The sequence below is a fragment of the Panthera tigris genome, chromosome A1 (genome assembly GCF_018350195.1).
Source record: "Panthera tigris isolate Pti1 chromosome A1, P.tigris_Pti1_mat1.1, whole genome shotgun sequence".
Taxonomy (NCBI): domain Eukaryota; kingdom Metazoa; phylum Chordata; class Mammalia; order Carnivora; family Felidae; genus Panthera; species Panthera tigris.
Window position 1 is genome coordinate 179,301,739 of NC_056660.1, and position 25,478 is coordinate 179,327,216.

General features: G+C 50.3%; 1 protein-coding gene across 2 annotated transcripts in view; it reads left to right on the forward strand.

The window, feature by feature from the left end:
• SLIT3 (slit guidance ligand 3) overlaps positions 1-25,478 on the forward strand; it is a 595,815-nt gene that overhangs the window by 504,536 nt on the left and 65,801 nt on the right. For both annotated transcript variants that reach the window (XM_042992684.1, XM_042992687.1), the window contains exons 13-20: positions 280-423; positions 1,577-1,740; positions 11,694-11,844; positions 12,787-12,861; positions 20,186-20,329; positions 21,021-21,164; positions 23,952-24,115; positions 25,220-25,352. In XM_042992684.1, the coding sequence (XP_042848618.1) occupies positions 280-423; positions 1,577-1,740; positions 11,694-11,844; positions 12,787-12,861; positions 20,186-20,329; positions 21,021-21,164; positions 23,952-24,115; positions 25,220-25,352 (1,119 nt within the window). The remainder of the gene's footprint in view (positions 1-279; positions 424-1,576; positions 1,741-11,693; positions 11,845-12,786; positions 12,862-20,185; positions 20,330-21,020; positions 21,165-23,951; positions 24,116-25,219; positions 25,353-25,478) is intronic.

Genomic DNA, 25,478 nt, shown 5'->3' on the forward strand with positions numbered 1-25,478 from the left:
AGGCTGCGGGGGATTTCAGTATGTGGCCCAGTATCCTCGGTAGCTGGTGTACAAGTGCCTGGACATGTTTGGAGTTTTGGTGGCCGCGGGAATGCAAGAACCCCCCCGCCCGCCCCCCCCCCCCACACACACACACTAGTGGCAGGGGCCCATGGCTCTCAGGAGAGCATTAGGCTGTCTCTGGAGGAGAGCTCTGAAGCCTGTCTCCTGCATGTGCAGCCCTTGCTCTGTGGGTGACTCCCAGGATCAGTGAGTCACTGGCCTCTCTTGTGCTTGCAGCCTCCTCAATGCCAACAAGATCAACTGCTTGCGAGTGAACACGTTTCAGGACCTGCAGAACCTCAATCTGCTCTCCCTGTATGACAACAAGCTGCAGACCATCAGCAAGGGACTCTTTGCCCCTCTGCAGGCCATCCAGACCCTGTGAGTATGCCCCCTCAAATGCCAGCACACGCGCAGGCAGCCAGTGACCCCAAACACCCAGGCACAGACAGCCCCCAAAACGAAGGCTAGGTGAGCATGTCCCAGAGCATGTCTGGAGATTGCGGTGAGAATGGCCGTAAGCTCACCTGTACTGAGCACCCACCCAGTGCTCGACACTTCGCTGAGCACTTTCCCCGTGTTCAAACCTTTAGATCTCACAGCAACCCTGTGAGGTAGGTGTTGTGAGGATCCCTCATTTCTAGGTGAGCAAACCAAGGCGCAGAGAGGTTAAGTAACTTACTCAAAGTTGCACAGCTAGTAAGAAGCAGGATTCGAACAGGCTCCCCTGCTCGCTTAACCACTGTACTCTGAGCAGGCCCCATCTCTGCTAATAGCCCGATCCTCCCCACCAACACCCCGCACCACCCTGCAAAATCAAGCCTCTGCTACGGGCACTCGGAATTTTTCACCTTCCCTTCAGGAAGCACTTCCTCACTGCAGAGGATCATAAATAACTCCGTTAGATAAATAACACCTGAGGACAGATCTCAGCCCATCCCAGGCCTGACCATGAACCTGGGGCTTCTGGATGCCTTCTAAGTCACCTGGCACTTACTGCCCCTAGCCAGAGACAGGCGCCGATAAAGAGCTGAGAACAGCTGCTGCGTGTTGAACACTGACTATGCGCTGAGCGCTGTGCTGGCCCTGTGGAGTTTTCTTATAAGCCGGGCAGAGCCGGACCCACGGTGCTGCCCTGGTGATGATGAGGGTAACAGCAATACCCACTGCTGTATGTGGAACACCCACCATGTGCCAGTCACCCTGCCAGCTGCTTTATGTGCCTGGCGTTGCTGAGCTTAGAGAAATAAAATCCAGGCTACTGTAAGCACAAACCCTGAGCCTGTGACTTTGCCCATCACAGCTGGTGTGGGTCAGAATCGAGGTGAGTGGTGGGTCCTGCCCCAGGTCAGGAGAGCAAGGAGATGACACCAGCTGATGCCAGCCGCACCTGTGACCCTCTCTGGCACATAGCAGGCCTCAGGCCCCACCCGCTCTGCGTTCTGCCCGATGAGGAGGGGCCCAGTGCCAGGCACGGTGGCGGTGGAGAGTGGCACCCCGGGTCACTCCTGATCAATTCTCATCCCTCTCGCAGCCACTTAGCCCAAAACCCATTTGTGTGCGACTGCCACTTGAAGTGGCTGGCCGATTACCTGCAGGACAACCCCATCGAGACGAGCGGGGCCCGCTGCAGCAGCCCGCGCCGGCTGGCCAACAAACGCATCAGCCAGATCAAGAGCAAGAAGTTCCGCTGCTCAGGTAATCAGGTTACGGGGCTGGGCCCCACCTTCCGACTCAGTACTGCAGCCCCAGAGAGGCCAGTAATCCAATCTGGAGGACAGCGAGCGCTGTAATGGCTCCTAGGGAGCATCTTTGCAAATTAAATTGGGGAAATTCAGTTAGTCCTGCAGAAAACCAATTACCTTATGGATTTAAAATAAAACACACACACACACACACACACACACACACACACAATAAAAGCATGGGGTGGGGTGGGGGGTGGTGCACAATTTCAGGAGAGACAGAACCCAGGTGGCAGCCTATCTCCAGGGTCAGGTGGAAGCTAGGGGAGGGGCAGCCTTTACACACGTGCCTTTTAGAGGCTGCGATTTATTTTCTTTGAGTCTCCAAAGCATGCTCCCCAAGTGGCAGATAGGGAAAGAAATGTGTCCCAGGCCAGGCTGCAAGGAGCATGTAATGTTGGGAGGCTCCCATCCCCTCTAAGACCGCCTTTGGTACAGCCCTCAGACCACAGTTTGTTACAGACTTCACAGACATTTTAGCTAGCTGTCTCCTCCACCCTAGACTGGTATAGTCTGTTCATGGAGAAAACAGCAAAGAGTTGTGCTCTCTAGGAAAGCAAAGCCTCACTTTCCAGTTTCCAAGCTCTTTCTGGAATCCTTCCTCCCTACTGCACCCAGGAAAGACACTGGGGGTGAGTGCCAGAGGGGTTCTCAGGTCATCTTGAAAAGACAAGTAACTGTCCTTGACCTGATAGCTAGATAAACAGGCAGTTAAAAATGGCGAGCATTTGTGCCATTTGCTACTGGAAAAAAATCACCACACTGCCTTGTGCTCCCAATGGTGAGAGATTGATAGTATAATGTGCTGAGATGGGTTGGTGCCAACCATCACAATCTGTGTGTCAGCAAGAGCCCTTCTTCTCCCCTGCCCAAGAGCATCTTACGTAAGCGACTTCTCCCAGGGAGAATGACAGCATGGTCACTGGTCGCTGGGAGAAGACCAGCAGACAGACTTCTGCTCCTTTCATGTTGTTCTTGGCCTCTAAGTCAAATCCTTTAGTCCACGTCTCCAGAGTGATAAACGTTAGCTATTTTATCTTCTTCAATAGAACCTAATACCTCGAGAGGGCTTGGAGATACCACAGGGACTTTGTGGCAAAATGAGGCGTTGGTCCCAATTTGTCTGCCTCAGAATAACAATGTCAGTTTCTTACTTGTGATGAACTCTGTGCTGAGTGCATCTAGTTTGACTTGGTTCTTCCACTAGTCCTGTGAGATCACCTGGAGGAGTCCTCATTCTGCAGCTGAGGGAGCCAGGGACTCAGAGGTAAAGGGCACCCCATGGTCACAGCAAGCAAACAGTGGAGGCAGCCCCCAGGTCTGGCTCACTCCTCGACACCACGCAGCATGTAGGAGAGAAGGAGCATTGGGAAAACAGTCCAACTGCTTGGATGACTCTCTTCCTAGTCTATGGTCCTACCCCCACTCCCCAAAACTCTTTCCTTAAGTTCTTTCTTGGGCCAGCAGCATCTCTGGGAGGGAAACCCTCTCCCAGCCCTGGAGTGTCACCTGAGGCACAACCATCCTTCCTCAGGGCCTTTCTCATAATGCACACCTCTTCTTCCCTCTGTCCCCTCTGTTCCTATCCAAGTCTGGGGGTGGGGGGAGCTGACTTAATTAGCTGTAACAAGCAGTTGTGCCCCAGAAGAGGGGGCGATGAGAAGCAGGGGAAGGCAGAGTGCCATCTCCCAGCCCCAACCCCTCAGGCTCATAGGGGACCTGTCAGGATCTCAAGGATTCGTGTTGATGCCAAGACCATGGGGCCACACAAAACAGGAGGGGGATCGGCCCAGGGTCTGAGGATGGCATCTCCCAGAGACGAAATCTTGGCAGGTGCCTAGGAATGACTGTGGGCTGGGACTAGGGGTGGCAGGATGAGGGTACAGATGGAATGAAGTAGGAGAAAGAAAATAGCAAGCTGACCTAGGGGACAGTAACACATAGTTCTCTTGCTGTGCCACTACCTGCCTACCTTTGCATGGGAGAGATCCTGGCTGCTTTTCCTACGGAGGGCAGGAGTGCTTGGAAATTTTAAAAAGAAACAGAAGCACAGGGTTCTTGGATTGACCCTGTCTAAAAGATTTTTTTTTAAATCAATACTAAGCAGATTATTCCTGTAAAGGTAGGGAACGTCAGAGCTGATGCCTGACAGATAGCATTCTATGTGCTATTATTTCATGTAGCTGCAGAGAAGAGAGGTAGAGAGACCTACTGGTGAGTATCAAAGGCCTTGGATTTGACAGACACTGGGGCCCAGGCCCGCCTTGGCTTTAGGGGATACAGAAGCCATAGGTCTAAAGCTTTGTGTTTCCAGGAAGCTCCAGAAGGAGGGTCAGGTGATGCGTACTGGAGTTGACAGATAATAACTCTGCATTTTACTTTCCCCTAAAAGCACCCCCATTGCAAAGACAGCTGATGTAATTAGAAGCCAATTTGAGGGCTGCTCCTGCAATGCATAAAGCCCCTCCTTAGGCAGGGCGTCTGGTTCCCAGCTGCCCTGTGTCTGCCTCTATCAGCTGCATCCGCCGCCCTGGGCAGCAGTATCTGGTTAGAGGTGAATGCTGCCAGCTGGGGTAATCTGACCATCAGATTAAGTCCCCCTGAAAAGCCGCCGTCTGGCTGCCTGGGACCCTGAGCCCATCCTCAGGGGAGCACTTGGCAGTTGGAAGATATCTTCCATCACACCTCCTTCCTTTGTGTGTAGCGATCTGTTGGCAAGAAGAAATTCATGGTGAAAAGTACAGAGGGTGATGACACAATATGAGAAAAGATGGCCAATAGCAAGATACTGCTCAGGGCATCACAGAGTTTTAGAGAACTCAGAATTCACACAGTCCCTGCTAGAAATGAAGAAATTGAGGCCTACACAGCAGGAAAGTATTGTCTGAGGTTATAGAGTAGGATTTTCAAGATGAGATCTGAAACCCAGGACATTCAATGTGCTGCGAAGATTTTCTCTCTTGTCCCTCCTTTTTGTTGTTGTTGAGGGAAATCAAGGAGAAGGGTTAAAGGCTTGGGGTCAGGGGCACGAAAGGCATGGATTTTTCCTGCTCTGGTACCAAGGCCCTGATCCAACTTGAATGTGAAATCCCAACAACCAGGGTGTTACAGAGCCCTGCATGTCCAGACATCAGAGCAGAGTTGAGACTAGAGTACAACGGCCACTCTAGCTGGTCAGATGGGAGGGCTTTGAAAGAGGTCAGACCTGGGGCTGTGGAGTGACCTTCACTCAGTGGTCAACCATTGCAGATAACCTATGCACTGTCAAGATGCTGTGACCATCTCGCCCCAAAAACACATCGTAGGGGAACAGTGACTCCGTTCCTCTTGTCAGAGGCCAAGAGCAGGGAGGATCCCAGTCACCTGGCCCTGACTTCTGGTCTGTTCAAGAAGTACATATCTCCTCCCAGTGGCTTGGGAGGAAGTTCATAAAAACTGTCGCTGATCTATTGCAGTTAGGGACATGGAGTCTGGATGCCCTCACCTGGGCCCATGGCACCCAGAAAGTTTGGTTGTTGGTCCCTCCACCCACTGCCATGATTCACAACCATGGAGGAAATCTGCAATCAGGAAGGACCCTAGAATCTGGTGTCTTCCCCCTTTCCTTCCTTCTCTTAGTCTGAAAGAGACTACTCATCGTGATGGGAACTGGTCACTGTTCTCAGACAGTTGTGACTGTAGGTTTCCCAGTCCCAAACGCAGGGCTCCATTGGCTTTCCCATCTTTCTCCTTGGCTAGGGACGTGTATTTTCTTTTGATACCGTACCCCCCCCCCCCGCCTTCTCCATTACATGTTGAGTCATCTGGAATGAATGTCTGTCAGCCAGAGGGTTTCTGGGTGTCCTTGAAGGATACTGAGGAGATTTCTGAGGTATGGAATATGAAAGGGGCTTTTCCTAAAGAAGAGCATTGCAGCTTCGTTAGGCCACTGGGAGTTGTGGCTTGTCTCTTCATGCAAGGGGCTGGGGGGACAGACTGTTATGGATCCACTGTGCTGTGGGGATGGGCCCCAGGATGCAGAGTGTGCAGAAACTGCTTCTGCTAAGTGTGATGTCTTGGCAGATCAGTGGTACGATCGAGCGGGATTTAGAGGTTCTGTTCAGGCCCGTGATATGACCGGAGACATCTGCAGTCATAACCCATCGTGCCCTGATTCTCCTGAGCAGGGGTGTCTAGTAGTCTCCCACCCGATCTCCTCCCTTTCCCCTGTGACTGCCCCAGGGCGGGGTCCAAGGGCGGTGGGGCTCCTGTCTTCAGAAGTGTTCCTGTGGAACCCTGCTCCTGGTACTAATCACGCTCTGTGGGGGCCTGCTCCGGCTTCCGCTTCTCCACGCTGCTTCCTCTGAGCGCTCCTGTCCTCTCTCTGACGCTGCTTCCTGACCTTGATTCTGACCAGTCGCCGCGGGGCTTTCCTTTGTGCTTGATCTAACCATGTGGTGGAACGATGGAAACGGAACATGGTTCTGTCAAGCACCGCGGAAAGCTCCGCGCTCTCCTGCAGCATGGCCCGCCGCCACCGCCACCACCGCCGGACACCTCTTCTCTGCTCTGGAGCACCGCAGCCCGCCATCTGCCAGACCCACCTCTCCTGGTCTAGCCTCACGGAGGGCGGGGGGCGGGAGCCTCGGAGGATCCGCAAAGACCTCCACCTCCAGGTAGCGGATTCGGGCTGAAATGGGTTTGGAGGAGCACACTGGGGACAAGCTAAGATCTAGAACCACATCTCCTGCCCCAGATAGAGTCATCACCCCCTCCCCCAGGCTACTCTGGATGCCGGCCAAGGGGTAAAGTAGCTAGGCTGAAGCTCAGAAACCACTGTTTTTCTTCTGTTCAAAGAGAACAGGTACACCCAAGGCCTGTGTCCCATCATTTCATGGAAAAGTCCCAGTGCAAGGTCATCTTCCCAAGTGGTAGCTAACCCAAAGGTCATACTGCTTTGTGACCTACTCTCTCTCCTCTATCTTTACCAGAAGCATCGGGGATAAATGTGAGCATGAGAATTAGTGAGAGTGGCATGAGTCTGAGACTTTGGATTTAACTCGCACCTCCTCCTGGACCCAACCCCCACTCCTCATGAGTACATTGGCCCTGGTCCCCATGTAGCCTAAAGTCCAGGCTGTTGCCTTGACCTTCCGGGAACAGTTAACATGTGGCCCAAGAGCTGGGCTCCTCACGTGGAGCTAGTCCAGTGCCACATGAGGGCTGTGCAGAGATCTGCTATCTCTGATAATCAAGAGAGGGATCTTGGCAACCCCCATTCTGTTTGTTTCTTAAGTAAATCCTAGGCTCAGTGTAACTAGAAGATTGTGGTTTTGGTTCATGCCATGAAGTCTGTGTCCCACCCCAGATGAGAGAAAGCCATGCTGGGAACCAAATCCTGGCATAGGCCTGGAAGCCAGCTCTGGCCTCTCATGGTAACATGTGACTTGACTGTCTCCTCTCCCTCAGGTCACCCCTCAGAGCCAGGGCCCAGCCGTTGCTGAGTAACAGAGTCCTGTTGGCCTTTCTGGATGCTTTTACCATTTACTGAGTGCTTACTCTAGGTCAGGTGCTGAACTATTTCGATCATTACCTTGTTTTAATTTTTACAACAACCTTATAAGTCCCATTTCACAGATGAGGATATCAAGTCAGAGAGGTTAACTAACTTGCCCAGGCTCAGATGGCTGCTCTTTCCAACTATAATACTCACCCTTCCTAGCTACGGACAGTCTCATCGCCTTGAATTAGAAAATGAAAAAGAATGATAAGATTGACTTGAATCGATAGGGAGTTGAAAAACATTTTAACACTCCCCCTCAAGCTTGCTTCTGTTAATGGAAAAAAAGTTGAGTAAGCACATGAGCAAGCAGTGCTGTTTGAATGGCTCCTCCCTCCAGCATGGATATACCAAGATCCATTTGGTACACAACAAATCCCTGAGCCTGGAGCAGTCCCCTATCCTGAACAGAGGGGGCATCCTGAGTGCCTTGGCACTGCCCCCACCATGACAGGGACCAGGCCTCTGGTCCACAATGGCACCTTCACGGGCACCTCCCTGGTTCTGCAGCAGCAGGCTTGGGACCAGGCAGTGCCCAGATGCAGGCCATGGGCATTTCCCTCTGGTTTCAGGCAGATGGCTGCATTCATAATAGACTGTGATGGGGATAGCTTACGAGGACAGCTGTCTGCCCAACTGATCACCAAACTCCTGGTAAAACAGTTGACATTTTCTAGTCACTGGTATCTAGTCCCCTAGCCTTTGCCCATGAGTGGATAACTGTGTGCCTGGCAATGTTCTCTTGATTCCATTTCTTACTTACGACCTTTGCTTGTCCACGTGGCTCTCTCTTCAAGCTGACGATCTCCACCCCACCCCCCCAATTCCTCTTTCTGCTCCTTTCCTCCTTTCATCCCACCCACGTTAGGGATATTGGAGGTAGAAGAGGAGAGCTCTGGACACACGTGCATTGGCAGGGCCATGGTCATCAGATAACAGTGAATCTGTGACTTTCATTCAACAAACTGGTTGCCCAAAGAATGACACAAATCCAGACCGCTAAGGACAGCAGCCATCCTGGGCCCAGCACTGGCCTCTGCAGCCAAGCCCATCCACAGAGTGGAAGCTGTGGCTCCCTACCTGCCCCAATCCCATGACCATCCAGATGTTAAATACATGCTGTCCTGGGAAGTGGCCACAGGGCAGGGATTCGTAATAAAATCGCATTGCTATGGATTTCCACCCCCTGGTCTATTAAAGCTCTCTGTGATCATGTACCAAGTGTCGTTGTTCTGAGCTGCCCGTGTAGAGGGAGGAGGGCTACAGGGGCAGGAGCAGGCGAAATGCCAGATGACATCAGCTCTCCCATGACCCATTTCAGCCGGGGTTTTGTTTTATGGTCCTTCTTCAAGTCCTCCAAGATCTCTGCTGTCTGAACTCTCCCCAAAGAAAAGAAGCAGCGGCCTCTTCAGTTACTCCCCTCCTCCTAAGTATTTCTGGCAGTGACAAATATGCATTGAGATTGAAATTGACTTTTAAAGCTCTGGAAAAGTTAAAAATACTTTTGGGTAGTTATGAGCATTAGGCATAACAAATGGCTCCGAGAAACCCAGGGTAGTTTCGGTAATGAAATATGAAGTGATGGGGTGGCATTTCAGGCTGGCTCTGACTGGGGAAGGAACTCTTTGGGTTACGTGCAAACGCCGTTATTAACATTTCTGGCTGCCACTCAAATAAAATATCACACTCTGACCCCCTCATTACTACAAACCAGGGCAATAACAAAAACAGCAGGGGGGGATGCTGGAAAGAACATATTAGTCCATTGAATCTAATTGCAAAATCATTTCATTAAAATGGGTCAGCGGTTCCATCGCAGAGGTCCACCAGTTATAATCTAACTATACTACAGAGAGCGATTCCTGCTAACTACAGACGCTCTCACCTTGATTAAAACGAAAACGCATTTAATCGGCGGCAGTCCCCGGCCACAGCCCAGCCAGGGTACATCTTCAAGCTCATCGTGTTGAAGAGCAGCACACTGTGCTCCCTCCTGTCTTTCAGAGGCATTTGATCAGTGCCCAGGGTTCCTCCACTTTGCAGGGATTCCATCGTAGACACCTTCTGAAAGAAAAATATATGCATATGTCCAAAATGCCCCTTCACGCCGTCACCATGTAGAACCACTGGCAGGGAGCAAGAGAAGATTGTCATTTAGCAGGGTTTGCAAGATGAAATTCATCCAGGACACAGCATGCTGATGTGTCTGGAGGAAGATGGCCCAGGTCAGAGTTATTCAGTGGGAGAGATGCTGGCAAGCCAAGGGCAAGAGATTTGCATAATGCATTGGATTAGGAAGCAGCCCAAATAACTGCGGGGATACGTGCACAGATTGTGCTCACACAAGCCTGGGAGTGGAAGGGTGGGATGAAGGAGGGCGACAAGGAGGGAGCAGAGGGAAAGGTCCAGGCCTCTGATCCTCTGTCTTAAGTAGAAGACACTTCAGAATCAGAGACTTCATTCCCAGTCAGGAATTGGCATAGGTTGATAAGGTGAGGGGGAAGAAACCAAGAGCATGGAAGATGTCTGCTTCCTGCCTCCCATAGCCCTCTGCAGGAAAATGCCAATCAATCTACCTCTGCCAAGTTGGACTCTGTGATCAGTTCTAGAAGGACTGGAATAAAGGTTTTGTCAAAATGCACATCTGCAGGAAACCATAGTATTAATCACACAAGCCTTGGCTTCAGCCTGACTGGGTTCATCCCTCTGTCATATATCAATTGACCTGAGAGCCTCAGTTTTCTCCTCTATAAAATGGAGTCACAATGATCTCGAGAGTGTTGCAGGGATCAAATGGGTGAGCCCATTTGAAGTTTGATGAATAGTGCCTCGTTCATGGTCTGTGCTCCATAAATGTCAGCTATTATCACTAGCTACACTGATATTTTAATGGCCTCTGATATGCCAAATATTCCACTAAGTTCTTGAAAACAATTGTAGTAGAATCATAAATATTTATACGATTCTTTACCCTTCCCCAGAGACTCTTCACTGCCTCGCTCTTCCTTGCATTTTCATGACCACCCCTGTGAGATAGGGGCAAATACTAGATTCCCATTTTACATGTGGACAGACTGAGGCTAGTGAGTGCCAGAGCCTGGACAAACCCACTACTGCTAAAACTTCTGAGCTGCTAGTGCCCCACGTTGCCCCTAATGCAGATAAGATCACCAAGGTCTGTCTCAACCAGTTAAGCACTCCAGTGATGTCCATGTTCTCTGAAACACTTTCAGAAATACTTACAGGACAACTGATGTGCTAACGGCACATCCTGTTTACACCTCGGGCAAACATGGACCAAGCCCACGTTTTGTACCTAGCATGGTGCTAATGAAACATTGGCCCCTGCCAACTAGCTGGTGGCTGGTAGGAGAGCCAGGGTTTCCCCAGTCACCTCCGCTGTGATTGCTGGTCTCACGAAGTTTGCCCAGGTACCAAGCAAGGGAGTATTTCCAATCAATAAAGCAATACCCCTGGACATCTTGTGAGACATCACTTATTGATACTGTTGCCATTACTGTGTGACCTCAGGAGAAAGTCAATGTCAAAAAAATAAATCTTAGTTCCAGCTAAGAACTGGCCTTTCACTGTGGTTGAACAGAGCTTATTCTCAAAAGATCGGGCAAATCATTCGGACCCTCACAAGAGCTGTGCTTGTCTTGACAGTTTTTAAATGTTAATTTATTACTACTGTGTTTTTAAAGAGGATCATCAGGCAACTCTGAGCCAAATTCCCGAGCGTTAGGGCAGTGGGCTTCAAATCCCAAGGTCCCTAACCCTCGTTATTGTTTTCAATGCTGAAGTCTAGTGTCAACAGTCATTGACCACCATATGCTGGGCCTCCTTTATTGTTTCCTTACTTGCTTGAAGATAACTGAGTGTGAACCCCCCTCTCTTACCTCATCCTCGCCCTGACAGCCCTCATCAAAACCCCATCAGAATCTCTTCATTTGGACTTTTCATGGACATTTAGACAGTCCACAGATGATGGGCATCATGGACTAAGTACTCTCCACCCCAAATTATAGGACAAATTCTGCACACATGCACCTAAGAGCATTTCTCTGAGGAGAACATAAGTTTGCATCAGCTTCTCAAAAAGGTCCGTGACCCACCAAAGCTTAAGAGCCCACAGAGCTTGAGCCTGGTTTCCCAGAGGACTGAAATCATGAATAACAAAGACTAAATAGAAAGTGGGGATCTGGGGTAGAGAGGGCACCAGCAAGGTGGCCACGCATGAAGGCAATGCTGTCACTGGGCCCTCCCCACCACCCCCCCCCCATGTGCCTCCCCATCCCCCTGCCAACAACCTCAGCTGGGCCGGGAGCCCCGGTGGTCCTGACGCCCCCCTCTTTGGCCCCGCCTAGGCTCAGAGGATTACCGCAGCAGGTTCAGCAGCGAGTGCTTCATGGACCTTGTGTGCCCCGAGAAGTGCCGCTGTGAGGGCACCATTGTGGACTGCTCCAACCAGAAGCTGGCCCGCATCCCAAGCCACCTCCCTGAATACGTCACTGATCTGTAAGTACTACCTGGTCTGGAACTCCCTACATGTCCCCACACCCCATCACCCTGAGCCAGCCCAAGCAGGGTCCTCTGGAGGCAGCCCCCTCCCGGCTCAGTCACATGGGCACTCCGTGGCTGTCCTCTGCATCCTTGGCACAGGATAGACACCTAGGCATCCCCTCCCCGCTCCCCAGGAATAGCTTCCTCAAACATAAAGACAGTCCATTCGTTATACAAATATTTTCTGAACACCCTCCGTGAGCCAGGCACTGTGCTAGGCCCATCAGCCTCCACAATGAACAAAGCAGATGGTCCCCCCAGGTCCTTACTAAGCTTACAATATAATAGAAAGATGGCTATAAGTAATTGTCAAAAGCGAGAAAACACTAAAATGATTAGATCTATCTGAGCCTCCAATTATCCATGCTAATAAAAGGATGTGTTGGTTGGTCCACAAATGGAAGAGCTAAAAAGCTACAGCATGGTCGGGGTGAGGGCACAGCATGTGTGGAACCAACACACCTGGGTCTGAGTCTGGTCTTCTCCGAGTTTCCTCACATCAAGCATGTTGCTTCTCAGGTCTGAGCGTCCGATTCTTAGCTATAAAATAGAAGTGATGGTGCCTACCTCCTAGGGGGGTTAAGAGGATCAAGTAAGAGAATGCAAAGCACAGAATTCATATTGAACCATGCATGGCACGGGCAAACCCGGCATAAATGATGGTGGTCTTCATTATTAGTGTTGTTAGTGTGAGGGTTCTCTTTGACTTTACACATCCCAGGGGCACACAGTGAGGCAGCACCTTTCGGCCCCTCCTTCTCTCTGACTTTCCCCAGCTCCGCTGACCTCAGCTGAGTGTGAGGTCCTGGTGGCAATTCAGCTCAAGCCATGGGGGAGCTGTGGGAGGCGCCCCATCCTCAGCTACCCCACTACCTTGTCTGCTTATTTCCCATGCAGGCGACTGAATGACAATGACATATCTGTCCTAGAGGCCACTGGGATCTTCAAGAAGTTGCCCAGCCTGCGGAAAATGTAAGTCAGCCTCGGGAACTTAGCAGCAGCCTCCAGGCCCTGGCCAGGGTCTGTCCTGCAGACTAGAGCCGTGTGCCAAGGCATTGGTGGCCCCCTCACCTCTGCTCCAGCCCTTCTCAGCCTCCTCCTGACCCCACACTGGACATGTATTTAGAAGTAGGACAGGAAGGCATAGCCATACAGAGACCGACCAAAATGAAACTTCACTGTTTTTACATTGTCAGTTATTCTGCAGATCATGCATTCTACAGCATCCCGAAGTCTCCAGGTCCCCTCTGTTCATCCTGATCCCCCACACCCAACACCTACCCCAAGGAGTGTTAAGAGGGACTCAGGTAAGGTCCAGCAATGGAACTCAGAGGTCTAGGATGCACATCACTTCATACTTTTTACAAGGTGACAGGTGAAAGGTCTGTTTTTAGATGGCCTCTAGAGGCTTCTGCATCAGACCTTGGAGCAGAAATGCCAGATGTCTTGTATGTTGAGCTGCAGTCTCGGTGTCCCCGGGCCTGAGTGGAGCCTGACCTCAGGCAAAGGGTCCATGTGCTTACGCTGGCTTCTCCAATGCCATGGCTGCCTGTCCTCATAACCCTCTCCCTGCCTGGGAGTTTGGGCCAGACAAGAATAATGTGGCTGAACTAAGGGAGTATTTGTCCTGGGCCAGGGGCCACATTCCCTGCCTCATGCACATCATCTCATGAAGTCCTTATATACCTGCCTGCTGCTGCTTCACACTCCTCTTTGTGTGGCTGAGGAGGCTGTCAGGGCTCAAAGAGGTTTTATGACTTGTCTGAGACCACACAGCCAATAAATGTCAGAGCTGGCACTCATACGTGGGTTCATCTGTCATCGCACTAGTGTGCAGGTGGGCTCGCTTCCCTTCATCCTCCCTTCCCACGTGCCCTAGCAGAGGAACCAGCACCCATGGGGACTCTCTACCATCTAACTCCCTTCTCCTTGGCCTCTCACCCCAGAGTCCACATCTCCTGGCCCCAGAGTTGGGTTTGCCTGTGGAACAAAGGAAATACAATTAAGCCTCATTACTCACAAATCCCATATTTGCTAATTGGCTTACTCACTGAAACTTATTTGTAATCTCAAAATCAATACAGTGCTTTCATACTCATTTGTAGACATGGACGGAACAGCAAAAAACTTTGAGCCCCCTACACGCATGTTCTCAGCTGAAATCAAAAATGGCCACGCATGCTCTGATTTCTCGTTGCAGCTCTCAGACTGTAAATAGGTGTCCTTTTCACAGCATATTTGGTGCCACATCCTTTCGCATGTTTACGCTTTTTGTCAGTGATTTTGCTATTTAAAGGGCCCTAGTTTTAGATCTTTGCATAGTGCTGAAGGGCTATCTAGCCTTCCTAAGCACAAGAAGGCTGTGATGTGCCTTATGGAGAAAATGTGTGTTACATAGCTTTGTTCAGACATGAGTTATAGGGCTGTAGGCTGTGAGTACAATGTAAATAAATCAACAGTGTATATTAAAATAAGGTGTCTTTAAGCAGAAACACATATCAGACAATGTTATGTATTGATCAGCTGATGAAAATGTTGTGACCAGAGACTCACAGGAACCTAACCCTGTATTTCCTCTAGGAGCAATGGTTCAGCATTCCCTAATTCATTTTTCCCCGGTGACTTTATAGAATATAGCCACCATGAATAATGGGAACTGACTGTAACCCTTAATTTTTGTCTTGTTCTTCAGTCTTCCCCCCCCCCCATCAGTCCCCTGCAGGCAAAGAGGAGAAAGACCTTCCCCTGCCCCGTGCAGTACCCTCCTCCTTCCCTCCCTGCCCACGGCCACCACCTTGCCCATGGCCTGTCAACTGCTCTGTAACTGGGAGCAGCAGCACTCTGAAGGGACAGATGAGAGAGGGACACATGTGGGTCCTGGTGAGGATTGTGGCTGCCTGTGTGTTAAGCTTCAGAGGCCAAGCATAGACATCACCCATCACCTGCAAGGAAATGCCCTTTTGAATTCAAACTTGAGAAAGGTGTGCTTTTTTAAACCTCAAAACAGAAACTTCCATGTATATGGAGATAAGGCAGGTATCAAAATGAGTAAGGCTGGCCAAGTACATATCTGCACAGTAAACAGGATCAAGTAGTATTTGCTTCCATAAAGCAATATTACCCCCACACACACCATGTTCAGTGGAGTTCATGCACTTTGAGTCTATCTTTCATCTTCCCATTTGTAACAGGGATGGGAGAACAGAGAACCATTTCTGTGCACCAAGAAAACAATAGCACAAACACAATGATAAGTGGCAACCAACTCCCAGCATCCACATCCAAGCAACAAGAGAGTGGTGGGGACTGTGGCAAAACACAGACCCAGTTCTCGCCCAAGGAGGCACCGGTTGCTTGGCTTGTCCCAGTATTTGCCTTGCTGGAATGAAGGTCAGGGTTGCCAGATAATCCCTTCAGCAGCCAGAAATCCATGTGTGGGGAAAGAACAGACCTATGTTTCTTCTGAGTTCAGCTCTGTCCCTCTCCTGCTGTGTGACCCTAGGAGTGTCCTTAGCCTTGCTGAGCCTTAGTTATATTATTTACATAATAGGAATAAATCCGCCTTCCTTGTAAGTTATGATGAGGATCAGAAATAAGTATGGGAGCGCCTGGGTGGCTCAGTCGGCTAAGGGGCCATCTCTTGATTTCAGCTCAAGTCATGATCCCAGGGTTCGTGAGATTGAACCCCATGCTCAGCGAGAGCTGAGAATTCCTGCTTGGTATTCTCTCCCCCTCTGCCCCTCCCCCACTGATATTCACTCTCTCTAAAAATAGATAAATAAACATTTTTTAAAAATAAATAGGGATGCCTGGGTGGCTCAGTAGGTTAAGCATTTGACTTGTGTTTTTGGCTCGGGTCATGATCTCGGGGGTTTGTGGGTTTGGGCCCTGCTGTCAGCACAGAGCCTATTTAGGATTCTGTCTCTCCCTCTCTCTGCCTCTCCCCCGCTCACACTGTCTTTGTCTCATCTCAAAATAAAATAAAATAAAATAAAATAAAATAAAATAAAATAAAATAAATAAAACAGGAGTTGCAAATTCAAATACTTTCAGGACCCAGGAAGTAGCACAAATGTGGAAAGGAGCTGGGTACAGGGCAGTGTTAATAATAACAATAATAATAGCTAGCCATTAATGGTTACTAAACACTGTACTCTGCCCCAGACTGTACTGATACTAATCCATTTAACTCCCACCAAGAGAACCAAAAAAGCTTTGAGATTGTTTCCTTTTACAAATAAGGAAGCTGAAACATAGAAAGCACCTTATCCAAGGTTAAAACTCAAGCAGCAAGGGCATCTGGGTGGCTCAGTCAGTTGAGCATCCAACACTTGATTTCAGCTCGGGTCATGATCTCATGGTTCATGAGATCAAGCCCGTGAGATTGAGCCCTGTGTCTGGTTCTATGCTGACAATGCAGATCCAGCCTGGGATTCTATCTCCCTCTCTCTCTCTGCCCCTCCCCCCACCCGTGCTAGTGCTCTCTTTCAAATAAACATTTAAAAACAAAAACAAAAACTGAAGCTGCAACACCAGCAGTGGTAACAGTGGGGAATGCATGCATCTCTGAAGGCAGTAAATGCATGTGTGCACATGTATGTGTGCATAAATGCATATGCATAGTGCTAGCCAACTAAGCAAATGACCCATGGAACAGATCTGGTCCCAAAGACCACCGGCTACAACCAGTTATTTAAAATAACGTGACGGCAACTCTTTTTGTTAAGGCCCTTAAACTGGGACCCATCACCATCCCTATATCCCCGTAGAGGTTGTGGCTCTCAACTGGATCAGAGTAAGGTTAAAGCCAGCAGTGCCCTGTGCCCAAGTCGGCTAAGCTTCCCTAAGGACTGTGGGGTTACACTCTCAACCTGACCCTGACAGGGCACAGGGGCCAAGGAGAAGGAACATAAAATCAGGTGTTTAAGCTCCATGGTGTGTGCCTTTCCAAACTCTGTCTGAAGCTCTGTGCTTTTACCTGTCCTGTTAGAATCATGAGATCTCCATGAGTATCACATGTACTAAGTATACCAAAAAGAAAAAAAAAAATGTATAAGCCATTACCCAAAAGGTTTATTAGTACTGTGATAATTCAAAGTGACTCTTCAAATGAAGGAAGTCACATGGACTACAGTCCTCAGGCAGACTTCTATGTCAGTCCTTATTGTGAAGGAGAATCTCAGCCACAGGCTAATGCCCAGCAGCCCTCTAGCCTAAATCAGGTATACACAGGTGGATTTGTTGGCACTAGTTGTGTTTTTAATAAGAATTAGTTGCCCACTTTTAAAAATCAGGATCGTTCACACAAACAAAAATCCAAATTTCTGGCATCTTTTGGAAAGTCAGAAGATCTGGCAAAACATGGCCTGCATTCCCAAATGGCTCCAGTGGAGTTGAAGTGAGGGACAGCCTCCCCCTTAAATAGGGCCTGTGCTTTCCTGGTCGCTGGGCTTGTGGCCTGTGCTGTCCCCACTGGACTTGCTTTCTACTTTAAGTCACCATCCTGGGCCCTGGGGACATTTGAGCTTGTGACCCCAGCTTGAAATAGAATTTCTACCTCAGGGGGAGGGAGAGGTTCATAAAAAGCTGGATAGGACCTCCCTGACCTGACAGTGTGCCAGAGTGCTCTTTCATTATGACCCAGTATCCTCAGTTTCTAGAAAAATCCACATAGCTCTCTCCCCACTACGTTTTCGTCTGGGACTGGGCTTTAAACAGGATTACAGACGCTTGCCTGTTGCCAGAGTTTATGCACTGTCTTACGAACCATGGGCTAGAAGAGGCCTGGGCTTGCCTTCTCAGACTCAGGCTTCCCAGGGGTAGCTAGACGAACCCCAGCCTACAGGGGCCTCAGTGTTTCTTGGAAAGATGAGAAGAAGGTCTGAAAGGTACAGGCTCACTGGGGCTGTCCTGCCTCTGCCCCTCTGAACAGACCCCAAGTCTGCATAGTGTCCAAGGCTGGACCCTTTCAAGTGTAATATCCCATCCACATCAGAGTCAAAGCCATGATGTAGCCATATTCCTTCAGGTCCATTGGTGGAGACAAAAATGGAGAGAGGCCTCCTGAGTGGTCCTGGTTTTACATCTTGGGGTTCCTGGGATCTGGGGTGTCTTCAGGAAGATCCTGATCTGAGAGTAAGACAGAGTTCCTACAAAACCCTGATGTCCTTGTTTTGTGTATGGAGTGCTTGCCTCAAGCTGCCTATAGGTTTGAGCAGTGCTTTGATGAATGGAGAGACAACAGCAGCCTGGTCTTCTGGAAAATTCTATCCCCTCCTTTTGTGCTCTCCTTATGTTTTCCCTTCTCCCAGCCTGAGGAAATCCAATTCACAAACCTTACAGTAATGTGATGTTAATTTTGTTCATTTAAAGAAACAGATGTCAGGAAATGGGAGCCCTCCCCCTTCATGGCTGCTTTAACTCATCTTCATTGCCCGTCCTGTGTACTTTAATTCCCCAAGGAGCCTAACTCTCTGGAGCAAACTCCCGCTCCTCTGGCATTCAGATGAGTTATAGCTGCTGGGAGAGCCTTTATCTCTCCTCCCATGTCTAATTTGGGGGTAATTTGCAGTCTCCCCAGTGCATTACCTCCATTCCTGGGTTATCCTGGACCAGGACTACCAGGATTTATAAGAAAACAGGCTGAATTTAAGGAGAGCCAGTCAAGGGTACAGAGCAGAAATCCAGTTAGAGTCTCCCAGCTCTCTCAGACCTTGGGGGAAGGATGCTGAGGAGTATTGCTCCTGGTTCCCAGGCAGGGCAGAAAGTGGGAGGAGAGCAGGGCTATGACAGGAGCACCAAGGGAGCAGTCAGAGTACCAGCTGTTTCTTCCGCACCTGTGCACAGGTGTGAGTACTGCCATGCCTTGCGGGACCAGTCCCTGCCTGGAAAGAAGGCAAGGGGCTGGCGTCAAGCCCACGGGTGCCCAGTTCCATCACTTGCTCGGAGCCAGCTGATGAGGGAGGCTTCATCCCCTGGGGTTGCCATGGGTGAGCCCAGAGCTGCATGAGACTGGTGCAGGAGAGAAACACAAGTACCAGGAGCTCAGGGTGCTACTCCGGGACCTGGAGCCACATCCTCACCTGTCTGGGCCTCAGTTTTCCCAGCCGTAAAATGCGCCAGCTTGTTCATTTCCAGTGAGCCCTCGGTCCCAACCACATCAGTGTGCTTAGTGGGTTAGTAGGCTTCTTCTGCACCTGCAGATGTCACTGTTCACAAAACACTATTCCCTGTGTCAGGCATTTGCTCCAGAGACTGGATTCTTCCCCCAGTTTGTGTAAACACCATCACTTTCCACTCCATCCATCCTGCCCTGAATGCATTTCAGGCCTGACCATTTTGGGTGGTCCATGGAGACCCCCTGCCAGGAAGAGCCCAGAGGGACTCCCAGCGCCAGCGGCCCTGCAGGATCTCTCATGAGGCCTGGCATGTGGTGATTAGACATCTGAGGGAAAGACCATCTTTCAGAGCTCAGGGGCAGACTCAGAAGGGGCAGTCCCAAGACTTGATAGGACCAAGGTTGCTAGGACTGTAAGAAAATCCAATACCCCAAGCTCTGAATTCTGCAAAGCAATAAGGATGGGTGTGAGTATCCATATCACCAAAGGAACATTCACTCGAGAAAGAGGCAGCTCCCTGGAGGACTTTTTATGCACCAGAAAGCGGGGACCCAATCTCTTTTCTATCAGCGCGTGACTTTGGGCAAGTTACTTAAAAAATTCTCTGAACTTCAGTTCCCTCATCCATAAAGTGAGACAATGATAATATACATTAATATTCCTCTGAGAGGCATTATTTTAAGGATTCGATGTGATTCCGTGGTCCTAACCCCTCACACGGAACCTAATACATAATCAATGCTGAAAAAGTAGTAACCAGAAGGTATCTATTTACATCGAGGACATTTACATCGAGGATCTCAACTGTAGAGCTGGAAGTTCTGCAGATGTCCCACCCCCACTGAGGGCACATTTTGTGTTTTTGTCCTGCCCCCCACTTGAGAAGCACCGCTTGGCTAGAGCTTCTGTTGAAGGGAGAAAATCAGTTTTAGAAGCACCATTTTAAATCTGCTCATCCCCAGGGAAGAGGAACACCCTGAAAAGACTTTAAGTTCCGCACGGCCCATTTCATACAGCAACCCCACCTGTGTGGATTGGGGTCCCTGCTCCATGGCCGCAGGTGCTGAAGACCAAACCTCAGGAAGCCCCACCATCCAGAGGTGCCTGAGAGTCCCCACTGGCTGCAGAGCTGACGATTCCCTTCCTGCACCCTGCCCCACTCTGTCCCCTCCTTCTAGAAACCTGAGCAACAATAAGATCAAGGAGGTGAGAGAGGGTGCCTTTGATGGAGCAGCAAACGTGCAGGAGCTGATGCTGACTGGGAACCAGCTGGAAACGGTGCATGGGCGCATGTTCCGCGGCCTCAGCAGCCTCAAGACCTTGTGAGTGCCCAGGGCCTGGGCCAAGTCCCAGAAGGGGATGGGAGGGCAAGGGCATCAGAGGGGGATTACAAAGGCTGCCGGGAAGCTCCTGGGCCTGGGTCTGTCCTGACCTGTTGAGTGCCTTTCTTCCTAGAGCCAGAGAGGCGCTATACATTTCCCAACCCTTGATGGGAAAGAACTTAGCACCCTCAACACACACACACTGAAAGATACTTGCCCTAAGCTGTACACATATATAGATTCGTACTGGAAACATGCTGATAGAGGCACATGCACGTTTACCCACATAAACACATACACACATATGCATAACAATGATACACACACAGTATGCACATAAGCACATACACAAATAAGCATGTACATACAGGCACACACACACACTCAAGCTGATGTCCACAGCCACATCTTGACACCCAGTTTCACTGTACACAAAGCAAGCACAGGCAAGAATGTACGTACACATTTACATACTTGTAGCCCCGGTGGGGACCCAGACCCTACTATCACAGAACAAACCTCGGCAACATGACTAGTCTGGGCTTGGAGTTGGCATCCCACCTACACACACACACACACACACACACACACACACACACACACACACACACACATTGTGTGGTGGTGGCTCTGTGGTGGGGAGGAGAAGATAATGCCTGTGCTCCCCTCATCTCCACCCCTCTTCTTGCAGGATGCTGAGGAGTAACCTGATCAACTGTGTCAGCAATGACACCTTTGCTGGCCTGAGTTCAGTGAGGCTGCTGTCCCTCTATGACAATCGGATCACCACCATCACCCCTGGAGCCTTCACCACACTTGTCTCCCTATCCACCATGTAAGTCCCCCTGTGCCCACTGCACACTGACTCTGGGCCCCTCTCCTGCAGACCTCTGCCCTGGCAGCTCCCTACTATCTTTGGCCAAGGTTATTTACCCATCTTTCAACTTAATAACCATTTGCTAGGCTCCCTCCATGTGCCAGGCACCGTCTAGGTGCTAAGGATTCAGACATGGTCCCTCCTTCCTGGAACTCACAGAATAGTAAATTGACACAGAAGGGAGGTCCACAGTGATATGAAAACCCACCACAGGCTTTGTCAAGGAACACTGGAGCTATGTTCTGGAAGGTGGGTAGGAGTTAACTTGTTCAAGAAAGTGGGAAGTGCTTCCATGGAAAGTGCTTTCCTTCCATGGAAAGAACGCGTGCAAAGGCCCTGTGGTAGGTTGCTACAGAGCAAATGTACAAGACTGAGAAAAGTCCAACATGGTCCAGAGCACAGAGTAAGAGAGGGTGAGATATGGGGCGCCTGGGTGGCTCAGTTGGTTAAGCGTACAACTCGGTTTCAGCTCAGATCATGATTTCATGGCTCGTGAGTTTGAGCCTCATGTCAGGCTCTGTGCTAGCAGCATGGAGCCTGCCTGGGATTCTCTCTCTCTGCCCCTGCCCTGCTCTCTCTGGGAGACCAGGCTACAGGCCTGCCATGGACTACTTTTATCTTCATCCAATGCATGTCAGGAAGCCACGGAAGGTTTCAAGCAGGCCAGTGACATGACCTGACAGGGATTTTTAAATGATGCCTCTGGCTGCTTAAATGTATACCAGAACCAGAATTAGACTCTAGCTCTCAGGACACCTAATGAGTACTCCTGCCCAGGAGCACTTTTACTATATTGGTAAAAGGGGCTGTTTAGAATAATGATAAAGTGATGGGCTCTAGAGCCAAAGCTCCTGGGTTCAAATCCTGGCTTTACCTCCTATTAGCTACGTGACCTTAGAAAAGTTACTTCACCTCTCAGTGTTTCAGTTGTTCCTTCGGTAAAATCTGTCTGGTAGGATTGTTATGAGGATCGAATCTGCTAATATTTATAAAACACACAGCAGGGGCCTGAACACGTTAGCCTTTATGGTTGTTCCTAGTACTTCTATGTGGCTCCTTTAACCTCAGGTGCTGGTTCATTCACTCTTTCCTTCCCCAGTGACTCTGGAAGTCAGAAGAGAAAGGCTTTTGCTGCATTTGTATTGCTGCCCATTGTTATGTTCCCATACACCTGCCTCACTGGGAATAAAAGCCAAATTGTAGGGGTCCTAAAAAGCCCACGCCATCCAGTCCCTCCAAAGCTCCCTCCAGGCCAGCCCCACCAGCCTCCCTACTGCCCCCACCCACCCACCGCACCCCGGACCCACTCCCGCTACCTGAAACGGCCTTCCCCTGGCCTCCCTCCCCACCATCCATTCTTTGCTTAAGTGTCCATCGCCTCGCCCCACTCTCCTCCTGTGCCATCACCCCCAGTTCCTCAGCCCTGCTCTCCTTAACCTTTTCCGTAGCACTGACCATTCCTAATATACTATTACAACTGACCTTTGTGTTGTTGGTTGTGCACTGTCTGCCTCCCATCAGCTGGAATGTAGGTTCCAGGACAGGGATGTGCAGCTCTTCTGTGCACTGCTATATCCTCAGTGTCTCTATCTGTGCCTGGCACTAAGTAAATGCCCATTATATAACTGGCGAATAAACCGATGCATTGAATGAATGAGTGACAGCCAGACCGGGGACTGTGGGTTAGGAACTAGCACCAGCAGGTTGGTTTATTTTAGCCTTCTTTTTACTCCTCCTGTTTGCCTCCAAACTGGGAATCCAAAGACACAAAAGATGTCAAGAGAGGTAGAGTCACAAAGCATTAAGGAAACCAGCTTCGACATGAGAGGAAACTTGCCTGACTTCACGCAGCTGCTGAACATCAGCACCAGGATTCAAACCCGGGACGTCTGACTCCCAAGCTCTTAATTGTCCTGTCAGACCACAGCCACTCAGGGCTGTCTGGCCTCTTGTGTCACCTCCCTAAGCTTTATTTTCCTCATGTGTGAAATGAGAATAATGTTACCTCCTCCCCTGGGCTGCTGTGACAAATCTGCATGGGAGAACAGCTTTATGAATTGCTTAGCCCGGTTGCAGTCCTCTGGGCTACACTCACAGCCTGACAGCTGCCCTCCCCGATTCCTCCACCAATCCACTCACTGCATTCCATAGGTACCCGTAAAGAGGCCGTGCTGGTGCCATACTGGATCCTGGAGACATCGGGCAGACAGAAAGGGCTGACCCCCACCTGGGAGAGCTGAGAGTCTAAGGAGGGAGGCAAACATTGCCTGTGGGTTCTGTGCAGGCACCAGACAACTGGGGGGGAAGACTGGGACAGGCAGCACTCCTCATTTCCTTTTAGGGGAGGGGCCGTCTGAGCCAGGAATGAAGCCAGGCCAACACAGAGAGATTTATGCCAGGAGAGGGGGCAGCAGTGTGAAGGTGCTAAGTGTAAGATAATCCTGCCGAGGGATTGAAGACAGCCAGCAGCCCGAGCCCAGGGAGGAAGGGAGGGCGTGTCAGGAGACCGAGGTCGCGTCTGTGTGTGGAGGTCCGGAACAAGGCCCTTGCAAAGACTGCATCTGGATCTTAGAAGAGAGTCTGCACTTCCTTCCCCAGATCTCCTTCCTCCTTTATCAGAACCCAGAGCCGGCCTGCCTGGAGAGCTGGGCCCCAGGCTTGCAGACCTGGATCCCAAGTCCCACTCCCATGGGGGTGGGGGGTGGGGGTGCTGACCACTCAAAGAGAGCCCTTCTTTCCTCTCAGAAACCTCCTGTCCAACCCCTTCAACTGCAACTGCCACCTGGCCTGGCTGGGCAAGTGGCTGAGGAAGAGGCGGATCGTAAGCGGGAACCCCCGGTGCCAAAAGCCTTTCTTCCTCAAGGAGATACCCATCCAGGATGTGGCCATCCAGGACTTCACCTGTGAAGGTGAGAAGGCTGGGGGCGGGGTGGAGGAGGGGCAGGGACAGGGAAGGCAAGAAAGACACCAGAGAGGGGAGGTGCAGCAGGGGACTGAAGGTCAGGACCCCCTGAGATCTCACTTGCCCTCAGGCATGCATCTGTGGCTCTGAAGGCCTCTGCAGGTCTGCTGCTAGCCATATGGCTCCTTCTTACAAATTAAGAAAAGGAGCCTCTTTCTAAAGACATTTTACTTCTGTCAATCAGAAATGTGTTGTAATACACTGATTTTGTTAAAACAAGATGACTTATGACTATCTACGAGAACGCTGTTGTACTCAATATCCTAATCTATCATGTCAGTGAGATTAATGCCCCTTCAATGATGAGGCACCCTTGTGCAGTATGTAACCTACACAGCTGTGCCTGGGAGCCCAGGCCCTCAGTTTTCCTGTCTGCATCGTGATGAGGCTCCGAGTATCAGACTTCAACATGGGCTCCTGGAAATTTTCTGTCACTGGCTAGGGAGTTATGAATACCTGGAGATCCAAGGCTTTGAGTGTCAGGATTCCAAAGGGCATATTTGCATAAATTCAAGCCAGTACTTGGGTCAACTATAGGTTATCTGGAGACAAATTAACAGGTTTGTAGATTAACTGAGGTTAAGGTATAATGGGGGCTGGGGACACATTTACCACTCCAGAGGGATTATGGCAGTGGAAGGAGTGAGAAAGGGAGGAGAAAGAGGAAGGAAGGAGACCAGGCTCTCCCCCTCCTCCAGACCTCTCCTTCAGTAAGGTTGAATTATTCCTGATTCAGTTAACCATGACCTCTTTCCTGCCTAATACTCTGGTTGGTCAAGTTTTGGTTTGGTTTGTTTGTTGGGGGGTTTTTTTGAGCCTTAATTTTATGTTGAATGTGGTAGAAGACAGGTGACCCTATTCCCCGACCCAAGCACACATTCTTTTCCCTTTAACCCTGGGTGAGACCAGCAGGCTCCTTGTTCCTGGTTCTGGCTCAAAATGGAGGGCTTCCCTTCCCTGAAGATGGCGCGGTGCCTGGTGCCTGGCCTTGCTCACCTGCCTCTGCAGAGAGGTTTGTCTCCCGCCCTGCTCACTCTGGGACTCTCCACAGGCAATGACGAGAGTAGCTGCCAGCTGGGCCCACTCTGCCCGGAGCAGTGCACCTGCGTGGAGACAGTGGTGCGGTGCAGCGACAGGGGGCTACACACCCTACCCAGAGGCATCCCCAAGGACGTGACTGAACTGTGAGTACTGCCACCCCCCGCTGAACACCCCTAGATCCCCCCACCAGCAGCTCTGTCCCCAGTGTCTCAAGCAAGACTGCCTGGGATGCCCCTCTTTGAGGGGGTCCCAGCAAGATGGCAGCAGGG